The sequence below is a fragment of the Falco biarmicus genome, chromosome 8 (genome assembly GCF_023638135.1).
Source record: "Falco biarmicus isolate bFalBia1 chromosome 8, bFalBia1.pri, whole genome shotgun sequence".
Lineage (NCBI taxonomy): Eukaryota > Metazoa > Chordata > Aves > Falconiformes > Falconidae > Falco > Falco biarmicus.
In genome coordinates, this window is record NC_079295.1 from 18117728 (window position 1) to 18136995 (window position 19268).

At 37.1% G+C, this 19268-nt stretch overlaps 1 protein-coding gene across 13 annotated transcripts in view; it reads left to right on the forward strand.

The window, feature by feature from the left end:
• ZNF385B (zinc finger protein 385B) overlaps nt 1-19268 on the forward strand; it is a 168234-nt gene that overhangs the window by 119555 nt on the left and 29411 nt on the right. For 12 of the 13 annotated variants that reach the window (XM_056349327.1, XM_056349322.1, XM_056349332.1 and 9 more), the window contains one exon: nt 8819-8929. In XM_056349327.1, the coding sequence (XP_056205302.1) occupies nt 8819-8929 (111 nt within the window). Of the gene's footprint in view, nt 1-6524; nt 6544-8818; nt 8930-19268 lie in introns of those variants that run through there. The other variant, XM_056349334.1, reaches the window with a different exon arrangement.

The following is a 19268-nucleotide window of genomic DNA, read 5'->3' on the forward strand; positions in this document are numbered from 1 at the left end:
GAAAATATTAATAGTAGAAAAGAATTAAAAGAGGTTTTCTCAGGTTTTTTTTGATCTCTGTGCTTAATCATATCACATTATATGGGGAGAAGAGAGGGACAGAGAAACATCAGAGTTATTTACCTGATTTTTATTTTTTGTATGAGAGTTTCTTGATTTAAGACAGAGAGATACCAAGACAAAGGAGGACAGAATAGCAAAAGGTTATTAAATCACTGTTTTTATTTCAGTTGGACAGTGTAGAATGTTTTTCCTTTTGCTTATGTTGGTCTAAACCATGATTTCAGACTGGTTTAGGAGAAACAAAATTCTGCTGTCAAGGCTGGAATTCATCCTTGGCCTCCTGAGCTTGGTCTGATAAAGTCTTGCAAATTAGACTTTCTAAGTGAAAACCCTACTGAAAGCAGTCTCTGCTTCAACATAAGATTTTCAGGTTGGTGCTGTTTCACCCAGCTTTCTCCCAGACTGGGTCAAAACACATGCTAAGGTAGAGGAGGACATGTGATGGTGCTAGCACACAAGATGGATAAATGGGCATGTCAGTAAAGATTTAGGGATGTGCTTCCCAAGTCAGTGCTAAGGCAAGAAGATTATTGCATTTCTTGTTAAAACAAAAAAGATGTAATTAAGTAGGTAAAGGGAAAGTATATTTGAGTGTATTGTTCTAACTTGGAGTATCTATGTTTCAACAGTATATTGAAAATCTGAAAAGGAGTCAGAGAAGACCTAACAAATGAATCAAGGCTTTTATAGTGAGAGGCGTATAGAACTTGGTTTATCAAAGAGAAGGCTGAGAGCTGAGCTGATTGCAATGTACGAGTGCCTACACATTCAGGAGGTATCTGAGATTAGGGTGACCTTTAATAGAGAAGCACAACTAGGTCGAGTGGTTTATAATAGACACAGTAAGCATTGCTTCCCCAGAGATGTAAATTAACTTAGTTGAAAACTTTTAAATCAAACTGTTGATGTTTTTTTTCCCAAAATGTAGGCTCTGATTGACCACAAATTATCAGACTTCATAACAGGAAGGACTGAAACTCCCTAGTGAATGAAATAGTGTCATGAATTTTTCAGGAAGTCAGATGTTACAGTTCCTTCTGGCCTAAAACAAATATGTAAATTGCCACAGACATCACTTTCAGTATTCTATGTGATTGTGAATACAGGCATGCAGAGGCAATCGTCCCCTTTTTCATCTTTCCATGAAAGCTGTACTTTAAAAGGGGAACATGCAAGAGGGTGGCACACCAAGTGGCTCTGCATTATGGCATATGACTAGACATAAAAAGGTGGGGAGGGAAGCCTAACTGCTAGTGACCAGAGACAGAAAAGCGGTCTCCCAAGTCCAAGACTCCAGCCCTGCAACTCTGTTAACAAAAGTAATGTGGAATTCACAAAAATAAAATTAGCTGAACCTTACTCTCTAGAAGGAAAATGATGAAACTGTATTTATTAATATTTCACCTCTTTTAAGACATAAAAGGTTGCTCCAGCGCTGGGTGCCCTTTTAGTTGTACTAAAAATGAGGTAGAAGTGTAAACTCCAAAGATATGTCTTTCCTTTTTTATTTTTCAGATACTCACTGTTACTTCAACAGCTCTTCATGGACAGCTGTAGTATCTGACATGTGAGCAAGTGAACTACAGCAAGAGTTTTGTTATGTTTTAAAATGCCTTCAGGCTGATTTCACTGACTAGTAGTAGTGTCTGGAGGTCACAGCTATCACAGCCACTGTTTTCCATGGGGAAGCTGGAGCTTGCTGCCAAATTGATCAAGACAGGGAAAGAGAAACACAGTGAGAAGTTGCATTCATAGAGATTTGCCTTCAGAGTACAGTGTTGTTACTGTGGTTTGGGAACCCTGTGGAAGGGAAGGGAGATATTATTCCCTGTGGTCTGAATTCTTTCTTGGCTTATCTCTTTCTGCACTTGGGGAAAGACACCTACTCAGAATTTAAAAAAGAAAAAGCCAAAAAGCTAAAATCATGGACTGGCTGCAACCTGAGTGCATTTGGGTTGGTAAAGCCCCCTATAATGTTGTTGTAAATTAATTATTCTTTCTGTTCTAATTCAACATTTGCACAAGACTGAATCAGCTGCTGGGAATCTGACAGAAGCCCTCCCCTGGTTTGGTTACAGGCCATTTGCACCTGCCTGGTTTTTTTCAAACCCCAAAATGTGAAGAGCATAGAGATAGAGGTGTGAGGAGAGGTGGCTGTTGGAGAACTGTAGGCTCCCTGTACAGAAATACATCTCTGTGGGGACACACTCTGTGCTAGTCAAGGAGAGCTGATACACGGGAAACATTCATGGCATTCCCACAAGAGGAGGGAGTTGTGGACATCATATAGGTTGGAAAAGACCGTTAGGTTCATAGAGTCCAACTGTTAACATAACACTACCAAGTCCACCACTAGACCGTGTCCCTAAGTGCCACATCTACAGCTTTCCTAAATACCTCCAGGGATGGTGACTCAGCCACCTCCCTGGACAGCCTGTTCCAATGCTTGGTGACCCTTTTGGTGAAGAAAGTTTTGCTGATATCCATTCTAAACCTCCCCTGGCACAGCTATCACTTGTTATGTGGGAGAAGACACCAACACTCACCTTGCTACGACCTCTTTTCAGATAGAGCTCCATCGGTAGCGCTGACTCAAGTGTTCCTGGTGATGCAAAAGAAGTAAGAAAACATGTAACGCTATAGCATTGATTTGAACAGGAAATTACACTTAGCATTAGCTAAATGTGAAATACATTCCCTGTTGGGACAAAAGCAGCATGAGCACAGAGAGAACAGATTCTTGCTAGTTTGCATTGCCCAACTGTGCCAAGTATTGCATCACAATGTTAATGTTTCTGATTTTACGCTAGGCATTTTAAATATGTGCTCCATTGAGTATGTGTGTTCACTTCTGTCACTCTTAGTCATCATAATATGTACAATTATGGTAGGAGGCAGAATTTACGATAAGCTTCAGAGCATGGTCGTTCTCCTCAGTGGCAGTGCGCTCAGCTTCCCTGACAACTGGAGGTCAAACACAGGGAGGAGTTCATGTAGGCTTTGTAATCTAGAAGGATGTTGAAAAGATCTTATTTACAGGATGTTTGTTGCTGTTTGCCTACCTATATAGTAGTAGTAGTAGTAATAATAATTATAATAACAACAACAACAACGGCATGCAAATAAGGAGTGTTGCCCAATGATTTAAAAAAATCCCAGAACTTTAGATGCTGCTCCTGCATTGGTAATTTATATATATATATATTTATATATATATATATATATGTGGCACTGTTTTCTCCCTTTGCCTGAGGGAAGTACTGGAGTATATTATCAGTTTGTTCCACATACGGTTTAAAATTTTGCTTTATCAGATTAAAAAACACAGTATGCCGTAGGGCCCCTCTCAGAGTTTTTTCAGAAGCTTCTTAATGCCGAGTAGCTAAGCGATACTCAGTTAAATCTCTTATACCCACTTAGCAATGTTCTGTTTACATATGTTTGTCTAACAGACAGGTCTAGATTTGACCCAAGAGTTACATCATGTTGAGAGGTAACTGAACTGAGGGCATAAATTCCCAGTCATGATTTTAAACCTTACTCAGATTTAAGGTTGTGCTGCTGGTAGGAGAAGAGCTTTTGGGTTTCGATTTTTGGAGTGATAGCCATACCATGTATGACACTTGATTAGCATGCTTCAGTAGCTAAGCAGATCAGGAAGAGAATGAAATCTTAGAAATTGGGTCATTAGGTAGAAATGGGAAATCTAAATCAGTACACTTTCACTAGCTCAGATGTGTAACCAGCGGTTTAGCCCTGGATACTAGGGAAGCACAAAAAGCTTCAAATCAGGTAAGTATCTGCATTTATCCAAACTTTTAAACTGGAGATTACACCTGAACAAAACCTAACACAAATATTCTGGGTTTCCAGCATCAGAAAAAGTAGCTCTTCTTGCCACGTAGTGTCACCTCATTTAAACAAAAGACTTAGAAACGGTACCTAACCTTTCTGTTTTAAGTAACTTCTTGACAGGATCAGTGCAATTTATTTCTGAGGCTCATGAGTTGGTGTTTTTACTGTCTGCGATGTGTACAGAGATCTTTTAAAATAACCAGAACTTCAGTTTCACTGAAGGCGTTATCCTGATGCACTTTTCAATTATTTTTTTCTCCTTCCTATGCTACTTTGATGTCTCTTACTAGTCTGGTTCAGTTCCCAGAAGGCACCAGAAGCATTTGTGGTACCATGACATATAGCAGGTCAGGGAGGTTTTCTGATAGCAAGAATTATAAGAGAATTCAGGGATTCATTGTTGAATTACTGATGTGTAACAGCTCATATAAAACTGCTCTTGTACCTGAGGAGTGAAAGGTGGTACACATGATGCAAGTTTTTAAAATCTATTCCATGGAAAATGTAAGCTTTTGGGTGGCATAGTTTTGCCAGGCAAATTAATAGAAGCTTCAATAAAAATAGCATAAGAGAACCTCATGCTGTAAACTGCCTGTAAAATGTCAACACAATTCCTTTTTCAAGGTAAATCCTTCTTTACAAACCTATTTGTAGGGGTCAACAAACATGTGAATAAGGATGTTTTAATTGACATGCTGTGAATTACCAAAAGGGTCTTCACAAAACCCCTTGGTAAAGATTTTTACAAAAACTAAATTGGCATTAAGAGGATCCTTGCAAGCTAAAAAGATAGTTCTGAGGTAAATGAGCTGAGGAAGTTTGCTAATGGTGAAGCTCTCCAAGGTAGGGGGACAAAGAAAGACCAAAACAAGACATTAATGAGACTGAGAAGCCAGACAATAAGTGGTTGGTGAAGTTCCGTCTAGATAAATGTGAAGTGATGCACACACAAGGAAAACTTCACAAAACTTCACACAGAAAGTAATGTGCTATGAATTGGCCGTTAACACTCGGGAGTAAGGTGAATGGCATGAAAACATCAGCTCAGTTCAGTACTGATCCACCCTGGGTATTGTATGCGGTTCCTGGCCATGTCTTCAAAGTATGTGATTGAATTTGTTAAACTGTGGTAGAATTGAGAAGGGCAACAAAAACACTCAATGGAATGGAATGATTTCCACACACTAAAATGACTGAGCAACACAGAGATAACTTGGGATGTGGTGCAGGTTTTATAAAATTGAGTTCCATGGAGCTATGTTTTAACAAAAACAATGTTTCTTGACAAGCAGATTGTAGGCATTGGAACTCAATGCAAAGACTGCAAACTGTTTTGCTCCAGTTCAGGGGGTGACTACACAGGAGAAAGTCACTCGGATTTACCAAACACACAGAAAACACCTGGCTCTGGAAAATTTTTTGTGGAAAAATATGTGAACCTTGTGAAAATAGTCAAAGGAAACACAATACATGTTTACACTGCTCCTGTTCTTCTCTTGATAGCTACATATGACTGTTTTGGGGGGTAAAACGACAGGGTAGATGGAGCTTCAGTCGAGTTTAGCAGTTCTGTGCTTTTGGATTGTCTGATGCTATGCTACCATTTTTAAAGTGCTTTGAAAGTCATTGTTGCCAGTCTCAGTAGTTCTAGAGTATTTCTCATGTTTGCATGGTCTGAAGTCAGAGGATAGTAGTAGTAGATTGCTGCTGAAACCTGTCTGGGTTCTGTTAATCCTTGCTCACTTTGATAGTTTAGGTTGTTTTAAGGAGACATTGCAAAAAGATAGTATCTTCAACTTTGTCGGAAAGACATTTTTAAATTTAACTTTATTAAACCAGTTGAAATGGGAGAAAAAGACTAAAAGGTTGCTAAACTTCGTTATGGCTATCAGAGCACTGTGAATTGCTTTATTAATTGCTCCAGTAGCATAAACAGTGTAGTGTAGATTTTTATTTCTATTTGTGGTAAGTGTTAGCTTCTGTTATTATTTTGTTTTATAGAACTGGTTTTTAAATACTGGTGTTCCCCACTGGGCAAAGTATGCTGCGTCATTTCCTAATATATACCTCAACAAATTACCCTCTCCATTTCCTACTCCCTCTCTCCCTGCAATGAAGAGAATAATTTTGTGTAGCGATCTGAGATCGGTTTACCCTGCAGCATTAATCTTCTAACAGAGAGATACTATTTTATTTTTCCAGCCTGCTGTAATCCACCCTAGTTTCTGATATATATAAAACCTATTAATTGTTAATGTTGCACTTCTTGAATTCTAATCATGACCAGACTACATGCAGGGCTCCTGTTTGGGAAGGATCATTAACCATTCCCCTGGGGATCTTGAGTGGTACTTTCTGGAGGCAGCGTGAGCTGTATTATTTAAGTAGATTTTGTCCTTGTGCTGCTACATCTGTCTGAAACTGGGACTTTGTGTGTAGTCTGCATTGTATGGTTTTGAACTGCGTTGCCTAACGCTAGCGCTGTGGATTTTTATCTGGAATGCACAGAGGAATCATTGATCACTGCTGCTTTTTCCCTTTTTATTTTTCTAAACGGGACTTCAGGCACTAGTGGGTATTTTTGCGATTTCTTTTCATCGATCTCAGACACTTCAAATGGTTGAGGTACTTTTCAGCATTACTCTTTTATTCTAGATTACCTGATCTAACAATTAGTAATTAAGTTGAAAAGCAAAACGTAGCTTAAATTTAAGGGAAAAAAAAAAACCAACAAACGAAAACACTATTCCTTAATGATACAGCAATCTTTTAATATATATTATAAATTTAATAATATATATTGACTGGCATATCTATTACAAAATGGATGCCTGAAGAACTTTTAATCTGCATGTATAATTGTTGTATGTTACGCAGGGTGGTGCAATAAATTATACAAGTCAGAAAGAAATTTTTTTTGTTCCATTTTAACCTTTTAAACTGGACCGTCACTGTTCTAGAAACAGGAAATGAAAAATAAAGATATTTATTTTAGGGGGGTTTAGATTTTATCATGTTCATTGTAACAACACTGTGTCATTTAATGATTCAGTAGTTCATTCTAGACAAGGTGTTCTTACTTTTGTAATTGTTTTAATATGGTACCCCATGGCAATGAAATACAGTATTTAATGGCAAAAGCTGATAAAAATTATATCATCTCTCCAGAAAAATTGTTAGCAATGACATTTACAAAACTATGAATTTGGTTTAAAAGGAATATAGCAAAAAAACCTGTGTAGTTGTAGTCTGAAAAACTTGTTAAGTGTTTAATGTTAGGTAATAGATCATCAGGGAATGCAGTCTTAGGAAGATATGATGCAATATGTTTTTCTTGATTTTGTGTATTTGTGCATGTGCATATATGTGAAGAAAGTCCTCATCAGTGCAGGCGTTTCTGGAAGCTTAAATGTGTACTAAGGGAAAACTGCAGGGTTTATCCTGAGGTTTAGAAAGTCAGGAAGCTGCTTATTTACTGTTGTAATTCTTTAATGAATCAATAACTTCAACTTTTCTCTCTTGCTTTCATAAATCAACTTAGTATCCAAATATGTGATGTATACCACCCAAGATTAAAAAGCCAGGTTTAGTTTCTTCAAATAGTACTGTAAAGGGGAAAAAACATCACTGTGACTGCAAATCAAGCTTCAGCAAAAATATAACTTTAAAACAAAATGAATTACTTTCTCCTGAGCTGTTTTTAAAAAAAGGTTGGGAAAGGAGCAATTATCTTTTCTTGTAGACTGGCCTCTCCTCTTCAGGATCCATTCCTCATGTTAAATAAGGATGGAAGAACACACATGTAGGATAACTTGGGTTGAAAGGGACCTCAGAGGTCATCTGGTCCAGCATCCTGCTCAGAGCAGGATCAGCTGTGAGATCAGACCAGATATTCTGTTTTATTTAAATTAGAAAAACACGTTTGAATACTTTTGAGTCAGGAAATTAATTTTAATCTATATCCACGCCACATCAGGAAAAATGATGTATTATGCTTAATTGAGGCCTTGATGCAGTAGCAGTTATAAATGGTTTCCTTGACATCCAGTGCATTCCCCAGCTCCTGCAGTGTTAACAGCAGAGTTCTCTGCAATCTTGAGCATATTCTGAACTGGTGACCAACAGGAGTCCTGGTATTTAGCAAAGATATAATCAGTTCCCAGTTCCTGAAAATGTTCCGTCGAATTTAGCATTAACATATTCAGCGCTTCACTTATCTCGCATTTTTCACAGTGTTAAAATGTTTTCTGAAGCATGGTAACTTCAGTATCCTTTCCTGGTGCAAATGCTCCCTGCGTGCTCCTCTGAACTTCAGCCTTCATGTGGGCGTTGTCACTCATCAGTTCTGCATGGAAATGTCTGGGGATTGCGACCTTTTTTCCCCAGCAAGTGCTGTTTCTAACGGAGCCTGCAAAGGACCTCTCCTCACAAAGAGGTCTCCAGGAGAGGATATTTTCCAAATAAGTGCTGGTATTTGTCACTGAACAGAAGAACGGGTAGGGATAAATGACAGTGATTTGTTAGGGGGCAAAAGTGGTTTCTCGTGTGTCTTGGATCAGCAGGTGGTAGGGGAAAGCTTTCAGGGGTCTCTTCGCAATTCAGACACGATAGTGGGGCGTTGCAGCAGGAGGATATGTGGGGTTGGGGGAGGAACGGTTTATCAGCACGGGGATAGCAGCAACAACGGAGCTGCCTTTTCTTCATGAGCTCTGATGTGCTACCATTTCCCTAACCTGTGTTAAATCTAATTATTATGAGGGCTGACATTTTATTTCTTCCTGTTTATCTCAAAAAAGAAAAGAAAAGAAAAAGCTTCCAGCATATAGTGTTATTTCTGATTTTTCTTCTGTACTGTGTATTGCCCTGAAAAGTTGTAAATTAATTATTGTTTGTTCTCCAGATGGATCCTGTGCAAAAAGCAGTCATAAACCATACATTTGGTGTGTCCATTCCCCCAAAGAAGAAACAAGTCATTTCCTGTAATGTCTGCCAGCTTCGCTTTAACTCTGATGTGAGTATTAGCTATTTTCATTCTTTCTTTTATTTTATTTTTTCTTTTATTTTTTGGTACAGTAGGTGTAATTAATCTAAACCTCTTTTTCCCAAACAAATCATTCCAGTTCTACCTGCATTCTGCTCAGTCTGCTGGGCTGATACTTTGTCCACTCAGGCGTGGAAGTCCACAGAGGTATATTGCTCTCTGATTTTTCTTGAATGGGTCTGGCACGGTATCCAGCGCCACGATATCCATGATATCCTATTTGACAGTCCAGTAACCCTCAAGAAGTACTGCAAAAAGTTTTTTGTTTGTGGGGTTTTGGTTTTATTTTTTTAAAAAGAGTGGGAGCAGAGAGAAAAGCTTACCTGTGAGTTCTCCATGTCATACCTATTCTTCTTCCAGAAGAAGTATCTTTTTCTTGTTGTTCCTGTGTCCTTGCTGATAGTATGTCTTCCATTAATAAAGTCATTCTTCCAGTAACTTTAATTTGTAATTAACATGAACATTTACTTTTAGCTGTTTTTTTTAGTTTGGTAAAGTTCAAGGAAACTGTTTTCTGAGGTGTAATTTAAAAAAAAAATGCATTATGAAAGAGAGTACATTGGCTGATACGTTTTAAATGGGTATCCAATTAATGTTTTTCCTGAGTACCTTGAAAACTAAAGAAATTCAATAAAACTATGCCTAAGATAATTATGACCTTTGATACTTCAAAAATATGTATTTGTTTTTGGACACTACTTCCTAATGTCATTAAGCTAATAAAAAAACCCTCAAATCCGGATTTTTTTTTTTATCTTAAGTGTAAGAAAAATCCTGAAGTGATGTGCTAATATTATGTATTTTGCTGTTATAATTTCAATCTAAGAAATAGCTTGCAGACACCTCCTGAAAGCCTTTGAGTACTCGGTGCTCCTAGAGTTTCGCAGTAAAGCACCCATACCTATTACTCTGATTTTTCTCTGCCTCCACCATTCCATTTTGAAAAGTGTCTTGTAAGGTACTTTCCTCGGTTTGGCTTACTTGTCTTGGCTGGTAAAGATTTTTGAAGCAGTGCTGTCTCACCTTCAAATTGATTTTTAAATCTGTCATCTTCTGACAAGCTTATTAAACTTTCTTTGAAGTGGCAATACCTACTTAGTTAACTGATTTCAAGAGCTGTTATTTAAAATTTAGTTCACTTGTCTTTCCTCTTTAAGGTTAAGACTTCAGGTCGAAAAAGTATTTCTGCTCTGATACTTGGTCCAGGTACCAGCTTTTACTGATGAAAACAAGGAACCAATAAAATCTTTACAAAGTTCCCTGGGCTCCGTAGATCTGAATGGTGCTTCTGAGCTTGGCCTTACCCTATCCCTAGGGAGGCAGCTGGGCCTGATCCTGCTTCATCCCTCTCCTCCTGAGGTCAGGGTCCCCCTGCTGATGGGCCCTGTCCCTAGAGTGAGCAATGCGCTCACTTTGCACTGAAATTCAGGTGGACAAACAGCAGATTGAATCACAATTTAGTGGCTCAAAACAAAACAAGAGCTGAAATAATATATCATTTTGTACATCTGCCAACCAAGCAATTTTCCTATCTAGGCTTACTCACAAAGTAGAAAAGCACCTATCATATTCTGCTTTCAATAGTGGCATCACAAAAGCTTGGCAGGTTATAGCCTTCTTTCCTTTTCTGGGGTGGGTATATTCATACAATATCATGCTCTTTTCTTTCTAAATGTGATCAATATGCTCAGTTATAGTTACTGGAAAATGTCATCAACCTTTTGTAATGGGTGGTTGTAAGAAAGAATGAAGCAACGTGACTCGGCCACTGTTAGTGATAAAATGCAGTTCCTTACTTTCTACAGCAGTTTACTTTACCAGGACAATCAGAACCAACCTGGAAATTTGATTTTACAATGCACTGAGATTCTAGTAGTAGTATTAATACCAGAAAATACTTAAATTTGTGTTTCACAAATATTTTAGAACTACAACATACAGGAATATTTGGAGAATGAGTTTCTCAATAGTGTAGCGCTTCTATTGTAAAAGCTAGCTAGCCTTTCATCAGATAATGCAGCTTTTCCTGGGAAGCTTTACATAACATTTTAAACCTTTCCTCCAGGTTCAGCCTTTTGACTTTAAATATTTATCTGAGTGTGTGTTACCTTGCGCCCGCCCCCCCCCAAGAGTGAGATCTTATTTTATTCAGATGTTATTCTCACTACCACCTATAATCTGCATTGTTATAATCTCACTGAGGCAATGCTAATGGTCTTTCAGCTAAGCTCTGCAGACTTTTATAGTTCTTTCTTAGCTTGTTAAAAGCTCCTTCACAGAAATAAAAATCTGGACTCTTTGCTTGTATTTTTCTTTTTGGTCCCTTTATAATGTGAAATTGTGCCTAGGGGCTGGAATGGTCTTTACAATCCATCCTGTGTTTGCTAATTGGGGAAAAGGGAGTCAGATATTTGTGAACCTTGTAACTGCTGAATCTTTCAGTGAATCAGTTCCACCATGTAACATCCTAAGAATGCATTGAGAGTCTTCTGAATGGCATCAAACTGTGCTAACCTGCATTAAAACCTTGAGCACAGCACATTGCAGAATGAGATTTGTAGTACAGCTGGTTCACACTTGTATTTTCTTCTAGCTCTTTAAAGGCTGATGTGCTCCTTTTTCATTGGCATTACAGTCCTTTGAACTTCCTTTGACCTAAATTATGCAAGCAAATGAAAGAAAAATGTCGGAAGTAAGCTACTAAGTAGTTTTCTTACTTTGTTCTCCTAAATGAACTTAAGTTATATGGTGTTTGAAGCTTCTGACCTGATTCTAGTAGTGCTTTATCTATTGCATGAGTAACATACAGACCAGTGGATATTCATCTGTGAGAAGAAAATTGGTTTCCTTGCCTGCAGTCTTTTCCTCATGCTATTGACACTCACTGGTCTAGATCAATAGACCCAAAAAATTCAGACTAGTCAATTTATAATTGTCAAAACTCCCACTAAATTAATACAGTAAATTTCAGTTTACTTCTGTTAGTATGTCTGCAGATTTAGCTTTGGTGAGTGTTCTGGCATCAGATTGAGAAGCAGAGATCTGCAGGAAGAGAAAGTCTGATATCAGAGATGGAAGGAAATTTTAAAATAGGTTGTCTCCAGTTTGGGAGTAAACATATCTAATGTTGAAGTGATGCCTTCTGTATTTTGAAAAATAAAAGTTGCTAGGATGATGCTATTTTTCTTTTACCATATCATAATTTGAAATTCTTCAGGGTCTCCCAGTCTCCTCTACTTTTAAAACAATTTTTAAAAGTACATCATGAAGAGAACATCTGTGTACAGACTCTAAATTTGGTCTAGTTTTAGCCTGATCTGTTTATCCTCTTCCAAAAAAGAAATGATGGATTTTGGCTCGTTCTTATAGACGTTTGCCATCATAATCTATCTGTCCTTTTTTAGAATTCATTAGCTGCAGTTTGGTCAGTTTGGAAGTTGTCTTTTTCTGCTAGTGAATGCTGGCACAACCAGTTTGAGCACGGCTTCCAAACTGTCAACTCCAGGAGAATCTGTAGTACAGAAGAGATAATCCAAAGTCTTGAGAAACAGAATAAAATGCCATCCCAGTGATATAACACCAGACTAAAGTTGTTTTAATAGCCTGGACTCTGAGGTCCTTGAATGGGAATTTTATCTGTAATACTGCTATTGACCTGACAACAGTAATAACTGAGGTTGCTTCAACAACAATGGTATGTAAGGTGGGATCAGGTGCCTAAACCTAAGTGTCTTGTTTGGGTGTCTGAAGTATCTGCGACTTCCACACCAGACTGGTGGACCTGACAGAAGACCTGCAGTAGGTCAGGCAGGACACCTGAGGGCATCCCAAATTATACTGGATGCCTGTTTCTAGAACTGAATCCCCACTCATTTAGTTTGCCTTTTAGCTTCTTTTTCCTTTCTTTTAATCTTCCCCCCCCCCCCCCCTTTTTTTTTTTTAAGCTGGGGGCAGGGGCAGTATTTAGTGAGGAGAGCAAGCATTAAAAGAAATAGGAGAAAGTTCAATGATCTCAAGATGATGATACCAGAAAACTGGATAGGTAGTAGAGCTCTCAACAATTCAAAGAAATGAAATGCAAAAAAGTGAGGAGGGAACAGAGGGCTTTTTCCTAAACTAATTTTTAATGATGGTAGATACCAGGAGTTAACTGCTGTTGAATTAAGTTGGAAATCTTAATTTAGTGTTACGAGGATAGTTAGTTAAAAAAAAAACAAAACAAAACCAACAACAAAAAAAACCCACAAAAAACCACAACACCATCCATTAATAGTTACAGTTGGATTTGCTCCAGTATATTAAAATAAACACAGATGTTTCCGTTATTGCATCAAAATACCTGTTAACACCATCTTATCATTTAATTTCTACATGATGATGAAACAGTATGTGTTCCAGTGCAGCGATGACTAGTCTGTCAGTAAAGTTCAAGCTATGGTCTTGTGTTATAATCCAGTTCAGAAAAAGTGAGAAGTATCTCAGTTACATTTACTACCACCAGAGACCAGGCAGCAGAAGAAGAAGAATCCTCCTCTTGGAACAGATTGTGATAGTGAGTCAGAGTTTATGCTTCCTTAAAGGCCACCAGAGCAAGGGACATAACTGTATTCCACCAAGAGGAAGCAAGACTTGCTGAGAAAGATCTGGCTTAGCCTTTGGAAAAAAAAATAATTTTTTTTCCTTTTAAGAATTCTGGGATTCCTTCCAAATCCATGGCATATCTATGTGGACTATAGATAAGCTTTGCTAAGTAAGTTTTCCTATTAATTATATAGGTCTGGCTTGTTGGTATTAACTATTTATATTATAGACATTCTAGCAGAAACAAAAAGCAGCTTGACTGAGTTTGCTGAATCCTTATGACACCTGTAAGAGGGTGCAGTAGCAACAGGGCAAGGGGAAAAATGGCTGTTTTCTCTCTCACATGGAGTCCTTCTCTGCTGGTTCATTCTTTCTCATTCCTTCTGGCTACTGGATGAATCTGCAGCATCTCCTGCAGCTGCTGTGTGGCAGTGAGTCCCTCCATCAACTGTGGAGCTTCAGCCAGGGTGTCCCTGAGATGTCTGTTATATTCTGTTATGGCAGCTGACACTGTAGCTTGCAGCCATAAGAGAAAAGTGAGCTGCAGTTGCAAGGATACCTATTTGGCTTCTGCAGAATTGCTTTTTTCTCGGTATCTATGAATCATCACCAAATGCCCAAGTAACTTCTCTCTGCTCTTCTCCTTCCTTGTTTGTATTGATGGTCCACAGAGCTGTTGGAGCTTGGGTACTACACAGTAATGTCAGTGCTAATATGGTCCCTTTCCTCAGCAACCAGACCTCTCTGTACTCCAAACTCATGAATATATTATGCCAGCAGTACAGCTGGGTTTTTTTGTGGATGATTTTTTTTCTTTGGTGGTGTTTTTTTTGAAACCAGAGTTTGTCATCCGTTGATCACATCTGCAATAAGTATCTGCTTCGCACTGCTCACTTTCTGTTTCTTGTAGAAAGGTCTTGGCTGTGGTACAGCCTGGTGGGTACCATCTTGATGGGTCATCATTTGATTGAAATAAACTTGTGTTTGCACAGTGTGTTGCTCTGTGACTAATGACTGTAAGTCACTACTGCTTTTTGGTGTTGCCTGTGAAGTCTCGGAATTCAAGAAAAAACACCTTGTAGGTAGATCAGAAAAAGCAGCTGTAACAGTTGGGCATTAAGAGGTGTTAAATATCATCTTATTGTTGAATACATTTGTAGCTAATAAAAATGATGTGATGACAGTGATCACCTTTTTAAAAAGACAGAAGGCAAATTTTTGAAGTTTAGGCAAATATTACCAAATGTTACCTTTGCAAATTTGAATGAATCACTCATGCTGTCAAAAAGATAACACACAAAATAATCAATAGCATCAAATAAAAATCTACAGAACTGTCATTATCTTTTGTCAAATGGTTTAGATTTTTCCTATAAATAAGACTATTTATATTGATTCCTTGGGTATGGAGGGTAGTGAAGCAGATAGGAGGTAATTAAAAGCATAAATCTCAGGAACTTCTGAAGGTAATTTTCTGTTTTGTAGACAGAACTGACAAAATGATGAAAGTTGTTAGCTCCAACATGACAGAAATATTGCACAATTACAGGGTACAGGGTTATAATGTGCTGAAAGTTCTGTTCAAATAACAGTTGTTTAACAGAGCTTTTAACTCAAGTTCGGTTAGGTATTTAAAATATGAATTGACTCCTTATGACATAGCTGAGCTTCACAGGTTTTTGATTTTTCCATGTCCTTTTCAATAGTAATCTACCTGACCATTTGGAGCAATTAGGGTTTAGAAATCTGTCGAAAAAATAATGCATAGCTTCGGTATAACAAATGCATGAACACTTCAATTTTGCAGATTTCTTCAATTACATCTATTATTAATATCAAATTACATAAAATTAAATTTTTCAACACCACTTCCTAATTTATCACTTCATATAATTTTTATTCAAGTTATGTTTCTAGTCTAAATTCTTCTTAACTTACATATTCCTCACATAAATATGCATGCTCTTACAGTATGGTTATAACAGGTGAACTGTGTGTTCAAACATTTGGTAGACCTCTTACTGTTTTAAGAAAGGGAGCTTTATAGTTTAGAACTTTCTGTGAATTAAAATGGCAATATGTTATGGATATAAATACCCCTGTGCTCCTCCAGTCTTGCACAGTTAGATGCCTTCTGCAGTAGGACCGCTGCCATGGCAGCCACGGCAGGTCAGCTCTTGTGCAGAGCTGCACACACTGCATTAACCCCCTGCTCCTGAGTTACTCATTTCATACAATTCTGGTTAGACTAGCTACTTCCACACTAAGAGCTTTACCTGCAAAAAAAATGAATTTTTTGAGACTATGTAGTCGTTAAGGAATTCTGTAGTTATCAGGAATTCTGGAAGTCACAGCTTTGCTTTGATCCATGCTTTTAAAGAATACTATGATCTTCCAGCCCTACTTAGGCCTTATTTATATCTGTCAGGCACAAAATCTATTGATTTCAAAATAAGTTTGGGTAATTCAAGCTATTGATAATTTAGGATGAAGACCCGAGTAATATGAGAATGTTGTAAATATTCTGAAATACTAATAAAATATGGAAATTCTGTATTAATGATATGCCCCCTGGAATTGGAGTCAACTTGATGCATGGAAGTGGACAGGTACACAGGTGTTGAGGGGTGGTCTACCTATAATGTGTGTTATGACTAGATTTAGGATGTGTTAGATTTTATATATGTTTTTAGCATTACGTTATATAAAAAAAATATGGTATGCAGGCAGGATTTATCTTTGTAGTTACTCCAAGAAGAATAGAAGTTTTCAAGATTATTACTTGTCTGTTAAGTCTTGCAGTTGTAAATGGTCTGTGTGGTTGAACTCTTACTGGCAGAAGCTTTTGTGATATTTTCAACAAAATATTTTCCATTTGAGATTACCATTGTACTGACACCAAATGAATACACCATTTGAGACAGAATTGCTGTTGAGAAGACTTCCCATCCAGAGTGGAATTCCTGCTTTAAAAAGATGCAGTAGCAAGGGAGAAGAAGTAGGCGCTACAAGCCACCATGTTCAGTTCCATTTAGTTATGGCACTCACTGGTATTGCAGAGCTTAAGGCACGAAGCTAGACCTCCCGTGTGAATACTCCAGATCTCCCTTTATTTCTGTATTTCTCCTTCTTAATGTCATGCTGCTCTACATAGATTTGATTTTGTATGTTAATTGTCAGACTGGATGGTGTGGTAGCAGTTTCAAGTATTCAGCTTAAGTGTTGATGGTCCAGTGGTCTCATTTCCATGAAGACCTATTGAAGGGATGCTTCAGCGGATCCTGAAGAAACCTGAAAAGATGTTGTTCTTGCACACATACACGCTAAATCATTAGACTTAGCCAAACCTTGCATCAGGTTGTCATTGAAAGGGTCTGGTAGGTTGATATTTTGTCTCTTTATGTAGTAATAAAATCAGTTAATTAGTCATTCACCACCAAATAGATTCTAAAACTCAGTCACTTGTGAACTGTCAGAATGAGTAGTGCTGATTTCAAATATACTGTCAGTCATTACTCCTGACAGGCATAATTTTCAGTAATACTTTGTACTCTAGTCTTACCTGAATTTCAGAGTTTTCTTAAAGGTAATACCACTGTCAATGAATCTGTATGTTCTGTATGTTTCCTGGTTTTCTATATATCTTTCCATCTATACATCTCTATACCTATACACATATTTAAGTTTATGCAAAGTAAAGCCACTGAAGTTATTTTAAGAACTCCGATATGCTAATGATATTCACATTTATTTTAGAAAACATGTTTACATGTAGAAGATGATTTGCATTGTTGATGTTTTATTAGATACAGTCTAGCCTATAAGGCTGACGTATGGTGTGTAGTCTCACAGTTTAACATCCTGATGCTTAGATGTCAAACAATAATTTGAAGTTGAAAATGGCAATTAACTTTAGATTTTAAATAAACTGCAACACTTGGATCATTTGTGTATCTCAATGAAATATGTTTTTAAGGGAGGAAAATCTTGTCCTTTCTTACAGCGAAGTCATTAATCCTAATAGCATAGAAGGCTTGCTTAATAAAAAAACAAACTCATAGGGTTTATTGGTTGTGGTTTTTTAATTGCTACTTAAATACTGTGAGTGGAATTAAAAATCTGGATTGCTTAAAGAAAGGACAGTCATCTGCCCGCCATTTTAAGGTGTAGAAGTCTGAAAAAAGATGGGAGAAAATTGTATATTTATTTATGTCAATGATATTCTTAATTATTTGCAACTGAATTCAAAATACAGCTTTTCAGTAGACCATAATCTTCTAAAGATTTAGACATATGTTTAGTGTCTTAAAATATGCATCCTATTGATCAAAAAGTAATGCCAGGCAAATGCATAAACACTTTTGTGGAATTTGGCCTGTCAGTATAAGGTATTTTTTGTATTCTGGTATGTAATGTCATATTTATTGCAGCTTAAAGCTTTTCCTGTTCATTAAATCTTACTAGCCAGTACTTGATGACTTACTATACTTTCTAATAAGTGGGGGGATTCAATTTTCCATTTTGAAATTTCGCTACTAAACTACAGTCAGTTTTGGAACCAAGTGGAAATCAGGTTCTCCTTTTTGGTAGGGGGTTCTTTCATATGAAAAAATTTCTTATTCCACTTTTTCAAAAAGTGTCCTCCTTAACCTAGTAAGCATTTCATTTAAAGATTTTAATAATAATAATAGAAGTTTAATAGTGACATTTAATTTTGATTATATAAACAATAAATTTAACCAGATCTTTTTAAAAAAAATAAATATTCCAATAACATTGAATTTTAGCACAGATAAATTATTTTACTGTAGAATTGATTCAACCCTCCAGTAAATGATCCCTGTACACAGGAATAAGTTATTATGCCAGTAAAAAGCATCACAGTACATGAATACCGAGAGATTCCTTAAGGTTGTATATCTTTATTTTGACTTTTCCTAACTATTTGTGTTTTCTCAAATATTGTTTTCATGATACGGAGTTTGCATGAGTTAGTTGTACTTAATTTAGTTAATGTTAATGACGTTAAAAAGCACATTCATTTTTCATTTAAGATATTGCATCCCTGAGATATTTACTCTTAAATTCATTTTAGATTTTATTGGGGTTTTATATTAAAATTGGTAAATTGTCTTTCTTTTATACATGTGACTTATAAACCTTGTGTGTACTGATCTTCCTTTAGATTATCAGAGTAAATGAAAATAAACGTTCATCTTCTTGTCTTAACTAAAAATGAAAGTTTTCTACATCATGGCGTATTTCAGTGATGTATGTTACAAAGCTTGTAACCGGTACTGTATTGCTGTAGCTGTGTCAGAAACAAGTTTTAAATGGGACTTGGAGCAAATATTCTTGCCTTTATTGTGGTACTTGTGCAAATATTTTTTAAAAGTAGGGTTAATAATGATCAGGACATTGATAATCTGAATAACTGGTACTAGCAATAATCAGAACTTGCGTTCCAATTTCAGATTCCCACAGCTGTCCTTTTTCCTTTTGCTTACTATGACTTCAGAAAACTCCAATGGTTCTTTTAACAGTTCCACAGAACGTAGTTCCCTGTTGATACTGTATTTCAGTTACCAAAAGGTGACTGATTCAAATGATTTATGCCACATTGGATAAGCAGTGAACTCTGAACTTTAGGTGTATCTGAGAGGGTTAGAAAATAGTGCTTATGTGGCTAGGAAACATTGCTTCAGTACCTCAAGGAATGCTCCTCTAA